This window comes from Halichoerus grypus, chromosome 6, assembly GCF_964656455.1.
Source record: "Halichoerus grypus chromosome 6, mHalGry1.hap1.1, whole genome shotgun sequence".
Lineage (NCBI taxonomy): Eukaryota > Metazoa > Chordata > Mammalia > Carnivora > Phocidae > Halichoerus > Halichoerus grypus.
This window is the reverse complement of record NC_135717.1, coordinates 166,902,677-166,924,234: the sequence shown is the minus strand read 5'-3', so window position 1 is coordinate 166,924,234 and position 21,558 is coordinate 166,902,677. Positions and strand designations below refer to the sequence as shown.

The window sequence follows — 21,558 nt, the reverse complement described above, 5'->3', positions numbered from 1 at the left end:
CTAATGAGTGTTAGATCGTCTGAGTTAGAGACCAGAGACCCTTCCTGAACTCAGATCAGTTTATACTCTTAAAGTTGATTGGGGCCAAGGATGTGAGTTTCATACAGACCAGATGTGGGGAAACCACGAGAGAAAGCTGGCAGGGGAATGCCTGAGCCCCGTCCAAGAGAACACTGTGGATGGGCAAGAGGTCTCAGCATGGGAAACCGACAGGTATTAGAACATTCCTAGAGGCCACGAAGGGACCTAGCAAGCAACCCACATAAAGATGCACAGAACTACATCCCAATGCCTGCCGGTGAGCCGCTGCCAGGGATGGTGGGATGGGGTCGGGAAAATCAATGAAATTAAACCTGTGATTTTAATGTCACTGTTAAACATCTCCCATGCTCCAAGCGCGACATTGTCTTACCGTGACACCACAGTACCGGGCAAGAAAGAACTTCCCTGCTCCTCTGACCTCCTCCCCCCACCCCCACCAGACCCACCTCCCAAGGATCAAGGGCGGGGGAGAGCGAAACTAGAATTAGCTAAAAGGGAAGCCAGAGAGCAAGGAAAGGAGAACCTGCCCATCCTTCTCTTCCTCAGTTTCTACCTTTTTGTGTGAGCAGATCACAGCTGGGGCAAGGAGGGAAGGTCTTTCCTTTGCCCAAAGACTGAACTGTCCATCATCACATGGGCCGAGGATCTTTAACTGAGGCTGCATCTGCCACCTGAAGAGCCTTTGGTATCGATGAGAAAAACCACAGGACAGTCCAAGTTTTTATCAAGGGCCAGGGGAAAACAAAGCCCACACCCACTTGAAGGAAGCAGCGGGAGGTCCAGGTGCTTCTGAGTGAAATCTGGTTGCACACGGTGGCCCGAGTTCTGGACCCGATGAATGAGGGTGCAGGGTGGACCATCAGCTGGCCAGCCAGATGGCCTCTCCCGTTTCTCCAGGTGGAGGCGCCACTGGGCGTGGGGTCACCTGGCAAGGAACTGCATTTCCCAGCCCTTCCCACAGGTGTGCATGGCCAGTGGAAGTGAGGGGGAGGGCCTGAGAGCAGCATCCTCTGCAGTCTCTTCCCCTACTCCGCCGGCTGAACCTGAATGTGGTTCGTGTGGTGACTATGGCTTTGACCTTACAGATGGTGACATGGTCCTAGAGATGGGGTGGCCTGAAACCTGGACGCCCGAATGACCCGTGGAGCAGAGCCACCCTCTGGCCTAGCACACTCATCTCAGACTTTCCCATGAAAGAGTTCTTCTGTTGCAGTGGCTGGACCTTTTGCAACGAGCTGTAGAGCATCTCACTCCCTATGAATGACATCCGCTCAAGGTTGCTGAACTATGTTCAGATGTCACACCTCAGCCTCCCAGTCTCTCCCTCCAGAGAGCAGCCCCTCAGCCAACTCAGTTATGAAAACTCTGGGGAGAAAACATGCTTTGCGATCAGACGTGGATCCTAGCTCAGCTCTGCCACTTAGAGCTGTGCAACCTCAGACGAGTGGCTTCACCTCTCTGGGCCTTGGTTCCCTGGTATGTAAAGTAAAAAGGGAGTCATAATCCTCCCACACAGCTTTGCCCCGAGGATCCAACAAGAGGCTGCAGGTGACAGGCCCAGCACGGTGCTCAGTGCACAGTAGGTCTTCAACAAAGGCCACCCTCCCTCCCTACCCCCGTTCCCAGCAGCCTTTGCTGCTGAGCCCCAGCTGGCCTCCCGTCAGCCCCAGCAAACCGTGACCCAGACTGAAGTTTTTCTTTTGAGTAAGTGACAGGTTCAGGGAGGCAGAACGGAATAAGTACTTGGAGTTTGCAGCACAGAATTCTCTGAAATCAGATTCCCAGCGTTCCCTTCCTAGGGTCGGGAGCTAAGCCGGCTGTCCCGCGCTTGTCTCTGAATGGTTTCACTGTGGGGGAGTTTTCTGACCATCCTATTCTACCCTCCGTCCCAGGGCTAAGCAGAGATCTGTGGGGCAAGCGTCCCCTGCTGCAGCCAGCCCCGCGCTCAGTAACCCCGTCCCAGGGTGAGCCTGGGGGATGCAGGGAGCCGGGGCCGGGGCGGGAGAAAGCGTGTTCTGTTTAGCAACGAGTGGAATGTTGTGGATTATGTAATGGGAATAGTAATTCTTCCTTGCAGAGAACATAGGGTTGCAAGGGGCTATTCGTATGTTGTCTGGTCCAACTGCCCTGTCCCCACCTCCCCTGTAGAGATAAAGAAGCTGAAGTGTCTGGGAAAGGACATGACTTATTCATAGTCCCCAGTGGAGGCGGGGAGTGGCAGAGGTGGCCCGGGGCTTGACGCACAGGGGAAGGCTTGCCCTGGCGAGCCCAGCCGCGTCCCGCTAGCCCCTCTTCCGGCACCGCGCTGGCCCGTGATACCGGGGGCGGTGTTGGCCTCCATGTGTCGTGCTTACAAAGACCAGGACTGGGAAAGCGTCAAAGTGATTTGCCTCCTACACTTGCCCTCTCTGCCCAGTGTGGCCAAAGGATAGGAGGGGAGCTAGGCTCCCAGGTGGGCAGAGCGGGGACCTCTCCTCCTGCTCCCCCCACACCCCAGGCCCACCTGGTCTTGCTTCCACCCTGGCCAGGCTCACCTCACTTTGTGAATGTCCTGACAGAGATCTCGCCCTCTGAATTGGGAGCCCCATCACCTACATGCTCGGTGACAGTTGTTGATTGATCAAAAACACAGACCATCGATGCAAAATCCTTGCCTCACCCACATGAAGCTAAGATGGCCTCTGGTTTCGAATCCCCCATCTGCCATGGCACCAGCTTTGTGCCATCTTGGACAAGGTGGAGGGACAGCAGGGTGAACACGAGGAGCAGGTTTCTCATGGAGCTGAAGAGGGGGCCGGGGCTCGAGACACGAAGTGTAAAGCACACAGCAGGTGCAAGGCTGGTCTCCTCCTCTTCCCTCCACCCTGGGGGCAGGTTTGGGGTGGCACAGGCTCAAGACCCTGTCCCTCTGCCTCCACCCCCATCCTGCTTCATTTCCAATGAAGGCTCGCTCTGCTCGCCCAGTGTTTATTAAATACTGTCCAGAAAGTTGTACATCAAATCAACCATACAGACCTGGGCTCTGTCCCAACCTTGAGGACAAAACGTCCAACTGAGGCTTCCCACTACTGACATTTGGGGGCAGATAACTCTTTACTGGGGGAGATGACCTGAGCACGAGGGTACTCTATCCCCTAGATGCTAGCAGCACTCCCCACCCAAGGCTTGGTGATTCAAAAATGTTTCCAGACAATGCCAAATGTTCCCTGGGGCAAAATCAATGGTCTACAGGAGCCCCACAGAACTCAGACATATGGTGGCCCCAAAGGGCTGATGACCCATGGGGGGGGGGAATCTCTTTTGTCTGATCTCGCTACCCCTCCAGAGGGACACTGACAACTCAGCACACGCCTCCCAGAAGGCCCAGAAGGGCAAGGGCCAAGACAGGGACACAACTTCCTATTTTGGGGTGCCCCCTCCCTCATCTATTTAAACTTGAAGACTGACTCAGTGCTTCCACCAGGGCAGGTGCAAGCTAGGGAGGCCAAGGCCAGCTTTAGTTGGAGAAAGAAGCAAACCCTCTTAGAAATACAGAAAATTCACATGGTCAAGGACACAGTTTAGAAACAAACCCACTTTAATTGGTAGCGCACACAGAGATCTGGGGTAGCGGGGGCATCACGGGTGGGACCAGGCCACACACCTGTCCTGGCCAGGGTACCCAGTCTGCTTAGAGGGTGCAGGCTGGGGCCGGGTGAGGGCACAGAAGCGGGGCGCCAGGGCAGAGGTATGGAGTATGCAGGCCTGGAGCTGGGGCACATATATAGCTTTGTGTTCACATGTGTGTACATGGACGTATCTGGGCATGACGTACACAGAATTTATAGGAGCCCTCGAAGACCGATCTAGAGAGAGGGTCAAGGAAAAGACACCTCCGGTTTCTGAAGGGCCCCCTACCCCCGGGGCTGAAGAAGCATCAAGAGAGGGGGTGGGGGTGCCGAATACCCAGACTTAGCCCCACTTCTGCCACTCACAGATTTGCTGTGTGGGCTGGAGTGAGCAAGAGTCATTCACCCTCTCCGGGCCTCAGAAAGATTCACTAGATGATCACTAAGGTTCCTTGTAGCCCTAAATCTCAATATTTTAAAGGAGATTAAGATACAAAATGTATTTGTTAAGAGCTGATGACAAGACCTTTGGTCTGCAGGCTCAAATCCCGCCACACCTGGGACGCAGCAGCCCAGCGCTAGGCACAAGCTAGGGACCCACGAAGAGCCTTCCCACCTACCTCTCCGGGCTCGGCGGGGGTCCCAGCTGCTCCCGCACCCTCCCCCAAACAGCGCACAGGGCACAGGGCAGTGGGGCGGCAGGGGCGGGCACAGGCCATGCGGGTGAGGGAAACAGGCTGAGGCTGGGGAAGGGCCTGGCCTTGGGGGCATAAAGTGCACTGCTCACCCTCTTTGTTTCCTAGCACACAGTGGACCCAGCACCCAGTAGGTGCTCAATAAATGCTTGAGGAGCAAGCACAGTAGAAGACGGCGTGGTTCTAGGCAGAGCCTTGCCCTGAACCTGGTGGGGTGGGGATGGGCTGGAACGTGCCACCTCCCCCCTGAGTCTCAGCCGCCTCCTCTGTGAAACGGGGGGGTGGGGGTGCAGGAGGAGAAGCAGCCCCAGCCTGCACCCCCCCCCCCGCCCCCGCCCAGTGCAAGTGTAAACTGTGAAGCTCACAACCACGGAGGGCAGTGTCTAGCCGGAGGCAGGCCCCGGAAACCTTGTCCCGGATCGGGATCGGGATCGGGGAGGGAGGTGTCCCCAGCAGAGGCAGCGGGTCTAACCTGGGCGGGGGGTCCGGCCAACGAGGCGGGGGTAGCTTTTACAGTACAAGGATTTCCGTTCCTGCAGCTACGCACAGCGCAGTACGTGAGGACAGCGAAGCACACCCAGCAGACAGGGGAGGAATCTGCGGGAGACGGCGGAGGCCGGCCGACCCGGGATGGGCGGGGCCTGGGGACGTGGCCACGCCCCTCTCCCAACACAGGGTCGGAGGCCCTGGCTCACGGGTTAGGGACGCCTGGGGGCCACCCCAGGGGTGGGGGGCGTGGAAACGGCTGAGCCGAGATTGGAGGGTGAGCGTCCTGTCCCATCTGGCTCCGGGGCTCGTTATCACCCCGCGACGGTTCCAGGAGGTTCCATCAAGGTAGGGAGTCTGGCCCCTCCGCGTCAACCCCAAGGATAGGGTGGCTCTGACTTGGGTGCCGGAACAAGTCCCGAGGTCGCCCAGCCTTGTTTCCGGCCCCGCACGGAGGAGCTGAGAGCACAGGGGGACCTCAGAAGAGCAGAATCAGAGGGAAGTCGCGAGAAGGCAAGGAGAACATACAGAGGTCAGAGGCTGGGGTCGCCCAGTCTGGCGCCAGAGGCCTTCGAACACGGCTGCTGTCGGGGTCTCGTTGAGGGGCGGGGGGGGGAGGGGGAGGGGGGGGACATGGGCAGCGGGCGCCTGGGGCCACCTCCTGTAAGGCACTGCCCTAGCCCCAGCCCAGCGTCCCTCCCGCTCACTGGATGGTGCATTTGTCCCGCTCGCGGGCCTGGCCCTCCCGAAGGACCTTGGCCTTGATGTACTTGAGGTCACTGTTGACGCTGGGGCGGCGGGCAAAGGGCGAGACCATGCCGTAGGCGTCCATGTCCTTGACGCGGCGCATGCAGAAGGGCCTGGGGTGGAAGGCGTCCCCGTACTGCACGGAGATCTTGCGGTGCAGGGCGGGGCTCATCTCGTGGGGCAGCTTGGCCATGCTGAAGAGCACGTAGAACATCTCGTCCACGTTGGTGTTTTTCTTGGCCGACACCTCGAAGTAGGCGCAGTTCTCGTCCCCGGACACCAGCAGCTCGGCCTCGGTGGTGGGTACCTGGCGGCACAGCTCGCCATGGTCGTTCTTGTTGCCGCAGATGACCATGGGCAGCTCCGCCGCCTCCTTGGTCTTGTTCTTCAGGCAGGACTTGACCTCCAGGATCTGCTTCTGCAGGCGCTTGACCTCGTCGAAGGACTCCCGGTTATCCAGGCTGAACACCAGGATGAAGACGTCACCTGCGGGGAGAGGGACCCAGGTGGTGAGGCCACCCTCCCGGTCACTGACTCGACCCTCCCGGCCTAAGGGGGAGTGGCTGTTCTCCCCATTTTCCAGAGCAGGAGACTGAGGCCCAGAGGGTCAAAGCCCTTGTTCACGGTCACACAGCGAATGTGTGGCTCAGCCTGGCTCAGACACAGTTCATCCCCCCGACACTTCGCTGCAGAGCTGGAGATGGAGCGAGTTGCTTGTGAATTTGTGCAGACTGTGCTAAAATAATAATAATAAATACAATTTTCATGGCAGCAGGGGTCTTGCCCGACTTGTTCAGAGCGCATCCCCGGGGCCTGGAATGGTGCCGGACACATCGTAGGAGCTCAGAGTCCCGGCACCTGGCAGGCCTCGGGTCACATCTGGCCCCTGCCCCTTACTGGTCACGCAGCCTGCGGAGGGTCAGGCAGCCTCTCGAAACCTGACTTTTCTCCATCTGTCCCACGTGGATGCAATACACCTTCTTGTGAGGGTTTCATCGGATAATGAACAGAGAGTGGCCCAGGCTCAGAGGTCTTAGGTATCGAGATGACAAGGGGAACAAGCCCCTGCGAGAGCCAGTGTGGGTCACGTGCTTCACGCACACTTTCCTCCCGACTCCTCCCAAAACCTCTGCGGTAGGGATTTCAGTACCTTCCTGGGATAGGTGAGCAAACAGAGGCTCAGAAAGGGCGAGCAACCTGCCCAAAATCACACAGTGTGAACATGGCTAGGCCGACGTGGACCTGCTGCTGTCCTTACCCAGCCACTGCCTGGCACACACAGGTGCTCTCTGCTTCTTGAATAAATCATGGATGAATAAGTGAGTGCTAGCCTCCAAGACCCATGCGGTCCCTGCTTCAACTCACTGCATTACTCAAGACGAGTCTTTGGGTCTGAAATGGGCCATGCAGGGGTGGCGGGGGGGGGGGGGCAAGGAGAGAGAGACTGGGCAATGCCCACATCCCAATCTCTGGATGTTACTACTGGGATTATGGCTCACGCTCAAACTTTGGCTTCAGTTCGTAAGAACCTGTGGGGAGATGTCAAAACTCCCTGTTTCCCAGAGAAGGAAACTGAGGCTCAGAGGCCCATGCCACATTCAGAACCATGCTCTGGCCAATGGTATACCCTTCACCGTGCACTCCAGGACAATGAGAGACAGTGTCACCCACGACCTTGTCCCCCAGCGCCCAGCACACAGTGGGTGTCCATAAAGCTGGGTGAATGGGCGGGGTGGGATGGGAAGAATGGGGGTGGGGGCTGCTGAGAGAGGCACTTGCAAGGCGGCCCCAGCCTGGCAACTGTGTCCGCCTGGGCTGCCAACCCCGTCCCATTAGGCCAATCCTGGGCCCCTGAGGACTCGGCGGTCTTGACATATTCAAATGCAAGACCGTGATGCCAAGCTTCAGAGACAGCGTGGCTGGCAGCTGGAAAGAGAGCTGGTGGCAGAATTAATGGCTTTCAGAATTTCCTGCGCACCAGCACCAGGTCGGAAATGAGGCACGGGCTGGTGAGTGAAAAAAGCAAGCAGCAGACAGATGTGCTCCGAATCGTAAGTGCACGTTGAAAAGAGACCGGCAAAAACCCTCCCTGTTACGAAGATGATACAAATATAAAGGTCAGTGTGTTCGTGGGGGTCCAGAAGTGTCCCCACCAGACTGATGGGGCGGCCACCTCCGGGGAGGGGACAGGAGCCTGGCGTTGGGGACACAGGCCAAAGGGGCTTCTTTAGGCTTCTCTGTGTTTACAGGAGGGTGTGTTTGCATATCATTGGTGTAATTAAAAAATGCATTTTGGAAATATGCACGTGGTCCTCCTCCACATCGCTCTCCCTCCCTCTGATGTTAGCCTTATTTATATTGGTGGGCACCCAGTCCGCTCCCCAAGGCAAGGAGAGCGGACATCCCTGCACCCCCACCAGGTGCTGGAAGTTTCCCCACAGCCACACTGGGGGGAACCAAGCTGATGTCCACTGTACGGCTGGGGAGACTGAGACTCAGACCTCTGGTCACACATTGGAGCCACCAAGTGGCTCCAGGTCAACCCAGGGCTCCTTCGATCCACACACTGCCTCTCCAAAATATGGGGTGGGGGGGTCCAAGTGTGATGTGGGTCAGACAGTCAGCAAGGACAGGCTGCAGGAAGAAGCCATCTGCCCAGAGTGCTCAAGGAGGGGGCTCGGCCAGGGTACAGGGGCAGGAGCGTGCATGGTGTGGGTTTCTTGGTGCAAGAACATCTCCATTTGGGGGGTCATTTTAGTGATGGACAGAGAGGCACTTGCTCATTCCTTCCCTTCATCACTGCCCAGCAGTGGGAGAAACATGGATTAGGAAAGGACTCTGCCTAGCCCCGAGCAGGCACTCTATAAATACTGGGTTAATTTAAGACAAGTGTTTACTGAGCACTTACTCTCTGTTCACCAAGCACTTCTGCTGTATTAACTCATTTACGTCTCACAGTGACCTTTGGGGTGGGTGCTGACGTGATGCTCTCACACAGAGAAAGCCAAACCACAGACAGATAAAGTCACTTGCCCAGAGGAACAAAACCAGGAAGCCGCTGCCCCACGCAGACCGGTTTCTGGCCCGCCCTCCTACAGCCGCCACGCACAACTGCCTGACTAATGCCCAGTCCTGCATCTCCACGCACCCCCTTAATCCCTGACAATCTCCCTTCCCTCCCCACCATTCCCAGCAGGGCCAAGAGACTACGGGGCAGTTTAGTGGTAGAGAATAAGAGCCAGACGGCCAGGGACGACCTGTGTTACCACCCGGACTAACTTAACCTCTCTGGGCCTCCGTTTCCACACTTGTAAAGTGGAAGCAAAGACCCATCTCCTAGGTTAATTGTGAGGATGAAATAAATCCATGCCAAGCTCTAAGAATGGGCCGGGGCACACAGCTTGATAAGCATTAGCTATTGCCACCACTGTTACTCTGATTACTACTGAGCTCCCGGCCTGGGCAGGGCTCCTGCCTACCCTTCGACTGACCGCTGCCCGGGTCCTGCCCTGACTGAGACAGCAAAGGCCTGGGGTGTCAAGAGATCTGAGGCCAGCAGACTGACCCTGGGCTCCCTCCAGCAGGAGAGTTCCCAGAGAGGACTACCCCCCGCCACCCCCCGTACCCGCCTGCACCAGCTCCCGATCTTCTAGAAGGCAGCCCTGCAGGACTTGATCCTCGATCCACAGCCAGCCAGAGTGGAATTTGGGCCCCAGCTCGATCATCTGCTCAGGCAAGCAGCCGCCCTCTCTGCCCCTCCAGGCACACCCCGCCCTCCCCGGGAGGCTTGTTGTGAGCGGACATGCCTACCCCGGGCACCTACCTGTGAGGATGGAGAGCCTGCGCATGGCAGGGAAGGGGTGGTTGCCGGACGTGTCCAGGATGTCCAGCTGGTACATGTCGCCTCGGATGTTGTAGACCTTCCGGTGGAAGTCCTCGATGGTGGGCGTGTACTGGTCCTCGAAGCGGCCGTTGAGGAAGCGGGAGACAATAGAGCTCTTGCCCACCCTCGAGGCGCCCAGCACCACCATGCGGTACGAGTTCTTGGCGGGCACGCTGAGCGTGCAGTTCCCGCTGGACAAGGTCTTCATCATGGCTCGGGACGGCGGCACGGGGCGGGGAGCCGACGTCAGGAGGCCCTGTACCCGGCCCTGCAGCCTCTTGCTGGCAGCCTTGGCCTCCTCTGTGTGGCTCCGGTCTAGGTGTCCGTTTTCTGTCTGTAAGATGGGGGCGTTAGACTGGGGTGTCTCTAGGGGCCTTGCAGCCCTGCCAGCTCCGTCATTCATGCCCTCTCCGGCCTCCTTCCTCCGCATCCACCCACCACACAGGCGCTCATCGCCCTCGTGTCTGTCCACCCCTTGTTTATCCCGGCCCGGGACTGCTGGGGCCGGAATTTTTGCTTTACCCCGGCTCCCTATTGTTCTCGGGCTAGCAGGTAGCTTTGCAGAAGCCCCTTTGACCTGACAGTCACTTCTCTCGTCTATAAAAGGGACTCTACTCCCAGGGCTGTTGCACATGCTGAGGTCACAAAACGTTAACTCTTGCTAGAACCTGATCTCTCCCTGGCCCCTCGGTCCTGTCCCACTCTGGCCTCCCTGGAGCTGTGACTCCAGGGCACGACCTGGGGAAGGCGCTAGAGAGCGTTTCTTAGGCCTGGGCCTAAGGCCGTTTCAGGCCTTCCCAGAAACAGGGAAAAGGCCACGTCCAGACCACATCCTCCCCAGCCAGGGCCCAGTGATTTCAGCACCAGGCCCTGGGAATTTGCTCACTTGGGAGATCCAGAGACCTGGCCTAGGGGATGTGGGTCAGAGAAATGACCCAGGAACAACTCGAGTCCCTCAGAGCTCCAAGTGTTTATGGTCCTGGGGTATACCCAGAACTTTCTATGGGGGCTTCCCAGCCTTGTGGAAGAGACTGAAATGGGTCCCGGCTCCAAAGCCCAAATGGAGATAAATAACCCCCCAGGGCTCCAACAGCCCCACCCCAAAGGCCAGTCACAGCCCCGCCACCCTCCTTTCCTCTGTCAGCACCCACCAGAATCCACTTAGAATCCCTGAGCCCATCCCTCTGTTAGAGCTCTGTTGAGATCTGCCTCCACTTCTTAGCTCGTGCTAGTCCCTCTGCCAGAACACCCTCTTCTCTTTATGTTTCAGGGCCTGCCTCAAATACCACCTCCTCTCTGAAGGCTTCTCTGGCTCCCAAGCCCACCCCAGCAGGAATCCCTCCCCTCTCTAGAGAAGAGGAACTAGAAATGGGTACAGGCCCGCTGGAATATCGATCCCCTCTGCCCTCAGCCTGCGGCCACGCACGGTTGTACAGACTGGGCACTGCACAAGGCACCCAGCTGGGTGGGAAAGTGGGGGGCTGTCTTTGTGGAGTTCATCTGCCCAGAGAAGGCACCTCTTTTCAATGTGCACTGGGAGCTGTACAGACCGGCTCCCACTGGTCCGCACCCCTGACTGCTCCAGCTCAGGAGCCGGAATGCCTCATCCACTTATCCCAAGGCTCTCTCCAACAGCACATTGTTCTCTGCCCGTATACTAAGAGACTGGAGGTGGAGAGACCTGTGTGTGAGTCTCCTGGCATACGTCCTGTTCGGGGCATCCAGGCATCTGCCTCTGCTCGCCCTGCCCAACCGAGAGCCACTGTGCAGTAAACCGGCTCTCAAAAAATACCTTTTTAAAACGCTTTTATTGGTAGCATTTATCCACCTCCGTGGCACACACATTCCCACCATGGCCAATTCCCAGCTACCAAGAGGATCTCGATGAATGAATTGCAAAGAGATGCATACAATAAGCCCGCTCTGTACACCACTGACCCTAAGCCTGGAGCCCTGACAATCACCATTAACCAAGCCCCCGCCGTGTGCCGAGCACTGTGCTAAGTACAGAACAAAAACGGGAGCTGACATTGACCTTGCAGTCAATGTATGCCAGAGTGTTCTAAGAGCTCTGATTAACGTGTACTCATTTGCTCCACCCCTCCGTAACCCCAGAAGGAAGGTGGTGTTCTGCCAGGTTACAGGAGAGGATCCTGAGGCCCAGAGACATTTAGTAACTGCTCATGGTCACACAGCCAGTAACCAGCAAAGGAGAGATCTGAGCCCAGGCCGTCTGCCCCACGCAATGGAGCCTCCTCACCACCTCCCTCCAAGGAAGATATTATCTGCCCATTCCACAAATAAGGACTCTGATACTTAAAAGTCTCCTTGACTGGCCCATGTAGTTAATAAGGGAACCAGGACAGTGACTCCAAGACGAAGACCACCACATCCCCCTCTAGTTCATGCCTGCGGCCATCTCTCAATTTATTCCACAGGATTTCAGCGCCATGTACACAGCAAGTGCTCAATAAATGATCCAGGAATGAATGAAGCAAAAGGGTCTGCCTTTGGAGCTCACCTGCAGCTTCCTTCTGAGGCCTTGCCCCTCCTCTCCTGCCCTGCCTGGCTGGCCCAGGTGCTGTGCTGAGGGTCTCTGTGCCCTGGACACACCCGTGGGTGCGCATTGGGGAGAGGGGGCCGAAGGCTTCTCAGCAAGCCAGCCTGGGCCTTCAGTGGAGACGGGAGGGAAAGAGGCCCCACACCATGACAGCCCCCTCCCCGGTCCCTCTGCGGGGAGCTGGATTCTGCTGTGATCACCTCTGTCTAGACAGGGAGGGAAGGAGGCCAGCAGCCCCCAGGGACAATGCTAGTCCCCATCACCGCCTGCCCAGCTTCTAGCCTGGAGCTCCTGGTACAGACGTGCTAGGATCAGTGGCTGAAGGGGCCTGAGCAAGTCGGAAAGGGGAGGCCGAGAGTCAGAGAGGAGACGGGGCCTCAGAAAGAGGCAAGGGGGGGGGGGAGTGGCTTTCTTCTCTGACAGAAGACTGTGAGTCTTCACGTGGCCCCAGCCACGTGGGGCTGTGTGTGGCACCCAGACACCTGGACGCCAGCTGACGGCGCTTCCGTGAGCCCCACCTCCTGTCCCCATATCTTCCTTCCCTCTCCTCCCCCAGAGGCGGCACAGGGGGACGCTGTGGGCATGGCTTCTCTCCTCTGCTGCTGGCTCTCCGCTCTCCATCCTCAGCCGGGCCGACCTCACACAGCGAGGAGCAGAGGGCCAGCAGAGGGCCAGCAGAGGGCCAGGGGCCCTTCAAGAATGTAGAGCTCAATGCTGGAGGCTCAGTAGGTGGTTAATGGGGACCCCTCACAGCATGAGAACCCGAAGGTGAGTTCTGTGACTCTCAGCTGACCCCACCCCAGGGCCATTCCCAGGGCCCCCGGGGAGGCAGAAAGTCCCAGAGCAGAGATGGAGCAGGGCCATCCTGGGGGAAGAGTAGCCGAAGCCAGACGGGCTTCCGTCACACCAGGTGCTTTGCATACCTTGTTCCAATGACCTCCCGACAGTCCCATGAAGAGCAGCCCACCATCAATCCGCTGGACTAACGAGAACACTGGGGATCCGCACAGCTGAGTCACTTGCCCCAGCTCACGCAGATCACCGGCCAGGCCAGGATGAGAATTAGGCTGCTGGGCTCGAAAGCCTGGGCTCTTACCTCCATAAAAACCCACCCCCTGGCCAAAACCAGCCTTTTTCAAAACAGTGCCTGACTCAGTGAAGCCTCAGCTGGTGTCAGGCAGAAGAATGAACCCTGAGGCCTATTAGATTCTCGTTCCCTCTCTCTCCCCGCAGGTGGCTGGGGGCAGGCACCCTGCCCAGGACTCACCCCCAACCCTGCCCAGCCGGCTCCCAGCAAATGCATCTGTAGGTTCACCCCTTTCTTCACCCTTAAGCCCCTCGCCCAGGGCCTGCCTGGAAGATGGAGGGAATCAGAGGGACAAGGACACCAGGACAAGAGTCTGGACATGTCCTTCTCCCTGTGAGTCCCCAGAGCTGGGTGCACTGCACCAGTCCCCCCTGCCCCGCCACTCCCTCCCACACACCTCAAGCCCCCTCCATTAGCACACATGCCAGTTCTCTGGACATACACCTTATTCACTGGCTTCCATCCCTACGCCAAGGGGTGTCCTGGGGGCTTTGCAAAGTCAGCCTCACCACCCTTGGCAGCTCGGGATGGTAGAAAGCAGGCGGCCATTGGCTTCCAGCACACCAGCCCTGCCTCTCACCAGCTCAGCACACTGGGGCAAATGGTTTGGCCTGCTGGGGCTGGTCATCTATCAAATGGCTGTTGTAGAAGCAACCCCATAGGGTGGCCCGGATTGTTCAGCAAGAAGTCAAGAGGCTAATACAGCTCTTGACACGCAGCAAGCGGGTTCCTTTGAGGCACCCCCTCTTGGCATTCAAGGGGTCGCCTGGAACAGCCAGGTGGGGTGGGACTGGAGTGCAGGCAAAGGTCTTGGGGGGCCCCATCTTGTCACTAGGACGCCAGGGTAAGCCTGAATCATGGGCTCCTGAGCCGGCTGCCCCATCCCAGCCTGGCCTCCTACCTGCCGCGAATTCTGAACATCCTCTGTCATCCTCCCAGGGCAGGGGGCAAAGGGAGGAGAGGTCAGAGAGAGCTCCTCAGGGGTACGTGAAGGCCCTCCGGGCCAGCTGAATACAGGAAACATTTCCGGGGCAAAGAATCACCCAGGAAACTCACTCCCTGCACCAACCCCCCTCAGAAAGCTCAACGAACACTGGACAGGAAGGTGCTCCTTAATCTTCCCTCCTCCCTGAGCCCGTGTCCTCATATTTAAATGTCTATTGCTCTGGGTCCCTGAAATGGAAAGCTCCTAGCAACACATCTAGCACATAGTAGAAGCTCAGAACGTCTTTCCCACCTGGGATAGGTAATGGGCCTAGCACTCAGCCTGACACATAGTAGGTGCTCAACTAGGATCATTCTCTTTAGATATGTAAAGTTGCCTATGATCCCCGCACATAGTAGATGCTCAATCAGCTTAACTTTCCCTGGTCATGTAAAGCCTTCCTCCCACAACCCTCAAACCGTTCTATCTGGCTTCCCCCACTTCGGCCAGCTCCCCAGTTCTGTTGGGGTGTCTCTCTCCTACCTGAGAATTGCGGGCTGGGGCTCTGGCACAGCTTGGAGGGCTGCCTGGAAGCGCCTCGAGGTGCGGGGAACCGCTGGCCTCTCCAGCCGAAGCTGCTGCCGCCGCCGAGGCTTCCAGAGGCTGCAGCGGCTCCGGGGTCACTGCGCCGGGTTCCTCCTCTGCGCGGCTCTGGGCGCCGGGCTGAGCGCAGCCGGGCGAGGGGACATGGGGAGCCGGTGCCCCATGGGTGGGTTCCAAGGGCTCAGAGGGGCCTGGGCACCGGGCGGGCTCGGGCTCGCCGCCGCCGGCCCTGCCCTGCCCCGACCCGGGGGACTCCTGCTGAGCCAGGTGCCCGGAGGCGCGGGGACGTCCGATCCCGGGGTCCCCGCCTAGGTCTCCGGGGCTGGGGGAGGGCTGTAGGGGCGAGTCCGGGGCTTTAAGAGGGTCCTTAGAGACTCCTGGAGGGTCCTTTGGAGCTGCCTGTGGGTGCGTGCGTGTGTGCGCGTCCGGAGTGAGCGAACCTGTGCTGGCCGCCTATGCCACCTTCTCCGCCCGCGCCAAAGGGGGTCGCTCGGGGTGGGGGTGCTGCCCCGCTCGCCGTGGCCTCCTCCTCTGCCTGCAGCTCTGCAGCTCTCCCCGCGCCGGAGGGACGGCTCCTTTCTCCCTGCGAGGCGACGCCAGCAGCTGGAGGAGGAGCAGGGCGCTCAGCTTCGCGCGCGTGTGGGAGGGGGCCTTGAACGCCGCCCCAAGGTTTCGCACGTAGCTCCGAGTTAGCCTTAAACCCGCTCCTCCTCCCACTTCACCTCCTCTGGCCCTCGGAGGAGGCGAACTTTCTGCGAGCCCAAGCTCCTCCCTCCCTTCCTCTCCTGGAGGCGAACGCCCCTCTCTCCCGCAGGGCGAGGTCAATGGTCCCTCCCGAAAGCGATCGCAGCCGGGGCTCCCAGTGGCGAGCCCAGCGGCAGAAGCCCAGCTCAGGCCTGGGAGCTCTCCGCCGCGCCTGCGAGCGTCCCTCCGTGGACCCGTCGCGCAGCGCCCGGCCGCCCCCTCCCCGGCCCGCGAGCAGCGGGTCCCGCCGCCCTGCGCCCGCCTCGGCCTGCCGGAGCGCGCTCGCCCGCCTTGCCCGGCGCCCCGCCCCCAGCACCGCGCTCGGCCAATGGGCGGCGGGTCCCGCGGCCCGGCCCCGCCCCGCCCGCGGCCGCCCGGGCGCCGCAGTCTGGCGCTCCGCGTGCCCTGGCGCGTGGGGCCGGGGCCGCTGCTGGGGCGGCTGGGGGCGCGCACCGTGACCGGAAGGCGGCACGGGCCTCGGGGGCTGACGTCTGCGCGCGCAATCACACGCACACCGCGCCGGCCGCAGGTCACCTGCGAGGGTCCCGCAACCAGTCGCCCGAGGTCCCCCCAGCCCGCGCGCCAGGACTCCCGCGCCCTCGTCCATCGCGGAAATGCCCAGGTGCCCTGCCGGTGTCCGGCCTGGCCGCCCCGAGATCTCCGGCCCGCGGGACCCTGCGGGATGGCGCGTGGACCCCGCACGTGCCGCCCGGAGGGGCCGCGGAGTCACCGAGTGGAGGTCTGCGCGCGCAGGTCTCGGAGAGCACTGTAGAGAGAGTCTTGCTGGGGATGAGCCGGGCGCCTTGGGCATTCACCTCCATTCTCCCCGCCTTGAACTAGGGCAGACATCAGTCGTTCCTATTATGCCATATCTAGACACCACTTATTACTTAGTATTTTCTTAAGTCCAAGACCCACTCTCCCCCCAACACATTTTTTTTAGAGGATCGTTATATCACTGCCTTAAATGGGAAGCCAGTATCACTTGCCATAAATAGAAGGTAAGAGTAAAAATAAACACAATGAAAACAAACCAAGGTTATTAAATTCTAGCTGGAAACTCGCATGCCAGGGCTTGAGAAGTGCCCTCAGTGAAAGATGAGAGATTGGCAAAGTTTGGAGAGGTGTCAAAGACCTATTTATTAGCACCCATCAGAGACTTCTTCCTTCATGCTTTCAGGAGGCTGAAAAGAGAATGTTCTCACTGTGTGATAGGGTGAAGGGACACGTACTATCTATTAAACCATAGTTTGTATCATCCAGAGAAATGTCCATCACTTGCAGAACCCTGAACCTGGAGGATGTCTGCCAATCTTCCCTCCACTACCAGACCTATCCTCCCACCTCATGGTGGGTGGTGGGAGTCTGAGGGGCACCAAGCTGAGGGTCCAGCTCCAATGGGTGAGAGACTGGCATTCAAGTCCTGCCTCTGTAACCCCTCAAAGGTTACACGGGGCGGTAAACATATTTGGCCCTGGGCCAGTCATGTTTCCATAACTAGTCAATCTTCAAGGACTAGATGGGGTCACAAAGGGCTTGTCCTGTACGGTTGTGCAGGTTGCTTACTGGCTCAAGGGCGCTTAGCTAAGGAAATTCAGCTTGTGCTTTCCTCTGGGCCTTGGTTGTGTCACCTATAAAATGGGTATGATATGCTAGGTCCACAGAGTGCCAAAAGTGCCAAAATCATCTTAGACTTTGATTATAGAAAGTGGCTTGCTCTGCTTTGTCCCTGTGTGGTCTCGAGGTTCCCTAGGGACATCAACCAGAGAATATGGGGTAGGTGGAGGAGGAGGTGGAAAGTGTGGTACTTGCATTACTTGATTATGTTTAGTCCCCCAATCAGAGGATGTGAAATCTGGGCTAGGGCTAAGGGATGTGCCCAACGTCACGCAGCCAGCAAATGGCAGGATCCCAGCCCAGCACTCTTTCCGCATCCAGACTTTGCTTCTAGGAACTGGCTTCAGCCCAGGAGGGCTTGTGCTCAGCTCGACACACAGAGGCTGTGAGCCTTGAGCTGGCTGTAAGCTGGACAGCAGGAGGCAAGCAAGGTGTCATGCTTCACCGGGAAGGCTGGCGTCAGAAGCACTCAGGCCTTCGGGCCATTTCTCCCACTCCCATCCAGGAAATGTGGCAGGTGGCTAGCTCGGAGCCAGCCCAAGGCCCATTACTTGCTGCTTCAGCCCCGTCCTCCACTCAGCCGGTCACGCTCCATGGACCTTATCTTGAGGGTTGCTGCTGCACATGGAGCTGCAGGGCCCCGGGAGACCCACCTGCTCCTGCCCCTACCCCTGTCCCTCCTCAAACGCAGAATGGCTCAGTCAATAAGCAGGTGCACATAAGGGATCGATGCCCAAAGAAGCTTCACGTGGCAACAGCACGCTTCCCAGTTTTCCCTCTTTCCTATCCTTCCCCCGCCCATTTGCCTCACCATCTCGAATGGCCCATTTGTTGTCGTCACCTCCCTGCTTAGTGGGCTCCCTGTCCCGCCCCCCCCAATCCATGACCACTTTAATCTTTTTCAAAGATATGCTACCCCCTGCTCAAGAATTGTCATGGCTTAAGACATAAAATCTAAACTCCTTAGTCTGGCATCCAAAGCCTCCAACCAGGATCTAGTTCCCATTACGTCCCACCATCAGCCTGCACTTCCAGCTAAATCAAACCATTTCCAGGTCCCTCAAGACATTGGGATTTCCCTCCTCCAGGCCTTTGTGTATCTGATCCCTCTATCTGGGAGAACTTTTTCTCTGTCTTTACTCAGTGAACTTCTACACATCCTTCAAAGCATGGTGTTCACACCTCTCCCCACAAAGTCTCCTAGCCTTTCTAGTGGTGTGAATGTCGTCCTCTTCCGGGATCCCGTGGCAAAACAAAACAAAACAAAAAACCAAAAAACCCAAAACCTGGCTCTTGCATGTAGGTAACTGACCGTTCCTTTAAGCCTCAGTTTCTTTACCTGTAAAGTGGGTGTTATAGTATCCACCTTATGGGTTGTTGGGAGGATTAAAATATACTGTAAAGTGCCTCGCACTGGGGGCCCTGCATACAGTAGTCTTCATCAGGATTACTTCCTTTATGGCCTATGTCACATCCTGCCATACATTTTGGACACGTGCCTCATCATCCCCGTTAGCACGTGAGCTCCTTGGAGTGGGGACAGAGCCTGATTCATCTTCGTATTCCCACATCATTAAGGGCAGCATCTTATACATTGTGCATTTTTAATAAACGCTTATTGAATTGTGCTCAGCTCAACAGCCGCAGAGCACAAGCAATGCACAAGCTCTCCTTGGAAACAAGAGGAAGGGGAGGGCAGGACTACAGCGAGGCAGAGTTCCGTTAAGTTCTCCTAAAAACCCCACTTACAGAAGGGGAAACTGAGGCTCAGGGAGGCTGTTCAGAACCAGGCCACTAATGGGAGAGATCTGAAAGACATTTCTCCAAAGGGAAGTAATGTGTTTGCCCAACCAATGTCCTGTCACACCCCTGGCTGCTTTTCTAGAACAGTGGTTCCTATCCCTGGCAGAGAATAAAAATCACCTTGGGGGAGGCTTACGTGATAACAAAGCCCAGGCTCCTGCTCAGAGGCGCTGATTTAATTGCTCTGGTGTTGGGCTTGATATCCACACTGTTTAAAGCTCTCCCAAGTGATTCTAATGTGCAGCTTGGTTTGCTCAGTGGTAGAGCGGTGGTTCTCAAAGTATGGTTCCTGGACCAGCAGCATTAGCACTATCTAGAGAACTTGTTAGAAATACAGGTCTCACCCCGGACCCACTGAATCGGAAGATCTGAGGCAAGGCCCAGCCGTCGGGGTTTTAACTAGCCCTCCTAGGAATTCCGATGCATGCCAAAGTTTGAGAAACACTGATTAGAAGATTAAAATTGGCAAAACCTTAGCAGTCATGTGGCCCAATCTTTCTGTTTTGAAGACAAAGGGATGGTTGGTGGCTTCACCAAGTTCAACACATGTTACTAGCTGGCTAGACCCAGAGCCCAGGCATCTGAATCAGCCTCGAGCCTTTAGCCTGGGTCATTGGGTCATCAGCAGCGTGAGTCTAGCTGGATCAGGAGCATTACAGGGCCTTGCCAAACAACCCTTGAGGTGGGAACAATAAGGACGGGTCAGCAGGAACACAGATGAACCAACCACACCTGTGCCCTTCTCATCTAACCACTTCTGCCTCCTGCTGAGCATAGAGATGGCATTTGTCACGTGGTAAGTATTCAATAAATGTCCAATCGAAATGAATGAATGAATGAGTAGTGGTTAGTTTCTTCTTCTTTGCAACAAGAACATTGGGTCAGATCCTCTCTGAGACACCCATCTGTTTCTACAATTCTAAGCTAAATGAATGACTCTGGTGCCTTCCTAGCTCTAGTTTTTATACCAATTAGAAAAGTTGCCTCCTTCAGGAAGAAGCAGACCTTCTCTAAGGTTCACAGCTTTGGCAGGCAGGGGAGAGGGAGGAGCACAAGCTGAATTTCCTTAGCTAAGCACCCTTGAGCCAGTAAGCAACCTGCACAACCACACAGGGCAGCCTTTTGTGACCTCATCTAGACCTTGAAGAATGTGCCACAGGAGTGTTTTGCAGGGAGCAGTGATGCCCAGGAGAGTAGGATCATTATAGCAGGTCAGGCCAAGCTAAGGGTGTAGCCAGGAAAGAAATAGCCAGAATGGACCAGAGGCTTTTAGTCACAATGAGGACCGTTTCTGAAGCCCCCACTTCTCTCAGGTACTGGGTTGGTCCCTGCAACTACAAGAACCCATTTTAGCCAGGCCACAACCCTATGTGGGGGTAGCATATTAGCCTCATTTGTAGATGAAGAGGCTGGGAGGGATCTCATTGGCTTAAAGACATGGGGGTAGGGAAGCAACAGAGCTTGTGCTGACGTCAATTCACTTGATGGCAATGACTGCCTGTGGGTAGGGTTCACTCTCAGATACAGCAGCAACAACCACAGCTGCTTGTGTGCATGAAAATGATCATGGTGTGATCTCCATGGGTGCTCCCTGTGAAGGAAGCAGGATGGAACTGATGAAGCTCAGTGATGTGTAGTGATTTGTCCAAACTAGTTGTCCAACTAGTCACTTGACTAGTAAGAGGCAGAGCCTGGACTGAAAAGTATATGGGTCTTTGAACAAGCAGTCCTTTGATCTTTTTATGACATCCTATCGTCTTCTTAAGGCTTGGCCCGAATATGCTATAATGAGCCTTCTCATCCATCCATCTATCCATCCAATATCATGGTCATCACCTCCATCATCATCTCCATCTCCATCATTGTCGTCATATCATTGTCATCATCGTCTCCATCTCCATCATCTCCAACTCCATCATCATCATCTCCATCTCCATCATCATCATCTCACCACCACCACCACCACCATCCTTACCATCACCATTTCCCAAGCCCACGAAATTTCTGCTCCTCTCTGGATGTTTATCAGGCCCCTGGCCTGGACCTGGTGTGGTCCAGATGGAGACACAAAGATGACACAACTTGCTTTAGCCTTGCCCTTTGGACAGGACTCTACAGGTGTCTTCTTCATCCTTCATCACATTTAATCTTCCCACAGCCCCAGGAAGCATGCAGAGCAAAACATTACATGGAAGACAAACCAAGGCAGGAAAGGTTCAATGGCAATGGGAGAACAACAGGTCTTCTAGCCTAATATTTGTCAACTGCTTCCTTTATGCCAGGCTCAAGTTGGGGAGGCAGGCCCTGTTCCAAGCGTGCTGCACAATTAATTCATTTAACTTTCTCAATAACCCTATGAAGAGTATCTTATTATCCCCATTTTCCAGACAAGGAAAGTGAGACTCAGAGAGGTCAAGGAACTGGGCCAAGGTCACTCAGCTCTTATTGGTGGAGCTGGGATCCTGAATCTGTGTGGGACAGTGCTCTCTCCACGGTGGGAAGTCATCTCCGATGCAGCATTCTGACTGGCCCTCTGGGATTAACACCTCCTGATTCTGACCTGGAATCTGCCCTGGGCCCTTTTACCCAGAGGGTGTCAAAGACCCTAGGGGTTAGCACAACTTTCCAGGTTCTGACAGCCAATTGGGTTGCTGGTCTGACACCTCTTGTCTACCAAGAAGGTGCCTGAAAACCCTCAATTCAAGAGAGACTGAGGGAGACCAGACCCATAGAGGCTCAGCCAAACACTGTGCAGCTC

The 21,558-nt window shown here is 56.7% G+C and overlaps 1 protein-coding gene across 2 annotated transcripts; it reads right to left on the bottom strand.

Annotated features, from left to right (window-relative positions):
* Window positions 1–3,601: 3,601 nt before the first annotated feature.
* On the bottom strand, window positions 3,602–15,596 carry RASD2 (RASD family member 2). 2 transcript variants are annotated; one of them, XM_036100204.2, is made up of 3 exons: window positions 14,577–15,596; window positions 9,402–9,795; window positions 3,602–6,064 (listed from the first exon to the last, which is right to left on the bottom strand). In XM_036100204.2, the coding sequence occupies exons 2-3, from the start codon at window positions 9,670–9,672 to the stop codon at window positions 5,535–5,537; spliced, it is 801 nt and encodes a 266-aa protein (XP_035956097.1). In that variant the 5' UTR covers window positions 9,673–9,795; window positions 14,577–15,596; the 3' UTR covers window positions 3,602–5,534. The 2 variants fall into 2 exon arrangements, with proteins under 2 accessions (XP_035956097.1, XP_035956096.2); XM_036100203.2 differs by lacking the exon at window positions 14,577–15,596 and adding an exon at window positions 14,010–14,142.
* Between the last annotated feature and the right edge of the window lie 5,962 nt (window positions 15,597–21,558).

What these genes read in the sequence shown, in the direction of transcription:
- RASD2 (XM_036100203.2), bottom strand. Translation starts at nt 14,132, where the DNA reads ATGTTTCCTGTATTCAGCTGGCCCGGAGGGCCTTCACGTACCCCTGAG. An exon ending in ATGTTCAGAATTCGCGGCAG is followed by an intron (nt 9,796 to 14,009) that starts GTAGGAGGCCAG and finishes CCCATCTTACAG; the next exon opens with ACAGAAAACGGACACCTAGA. An exon ending in CAGGCTCTCCATCCTCACAG is followed by an intron (nt 6,065 to 9,401) that starts GTAGGTGCCCGG and finishes CTCTCCCCGCAG; the next exon opens with GTGACGTCTTCATCCTGGTG.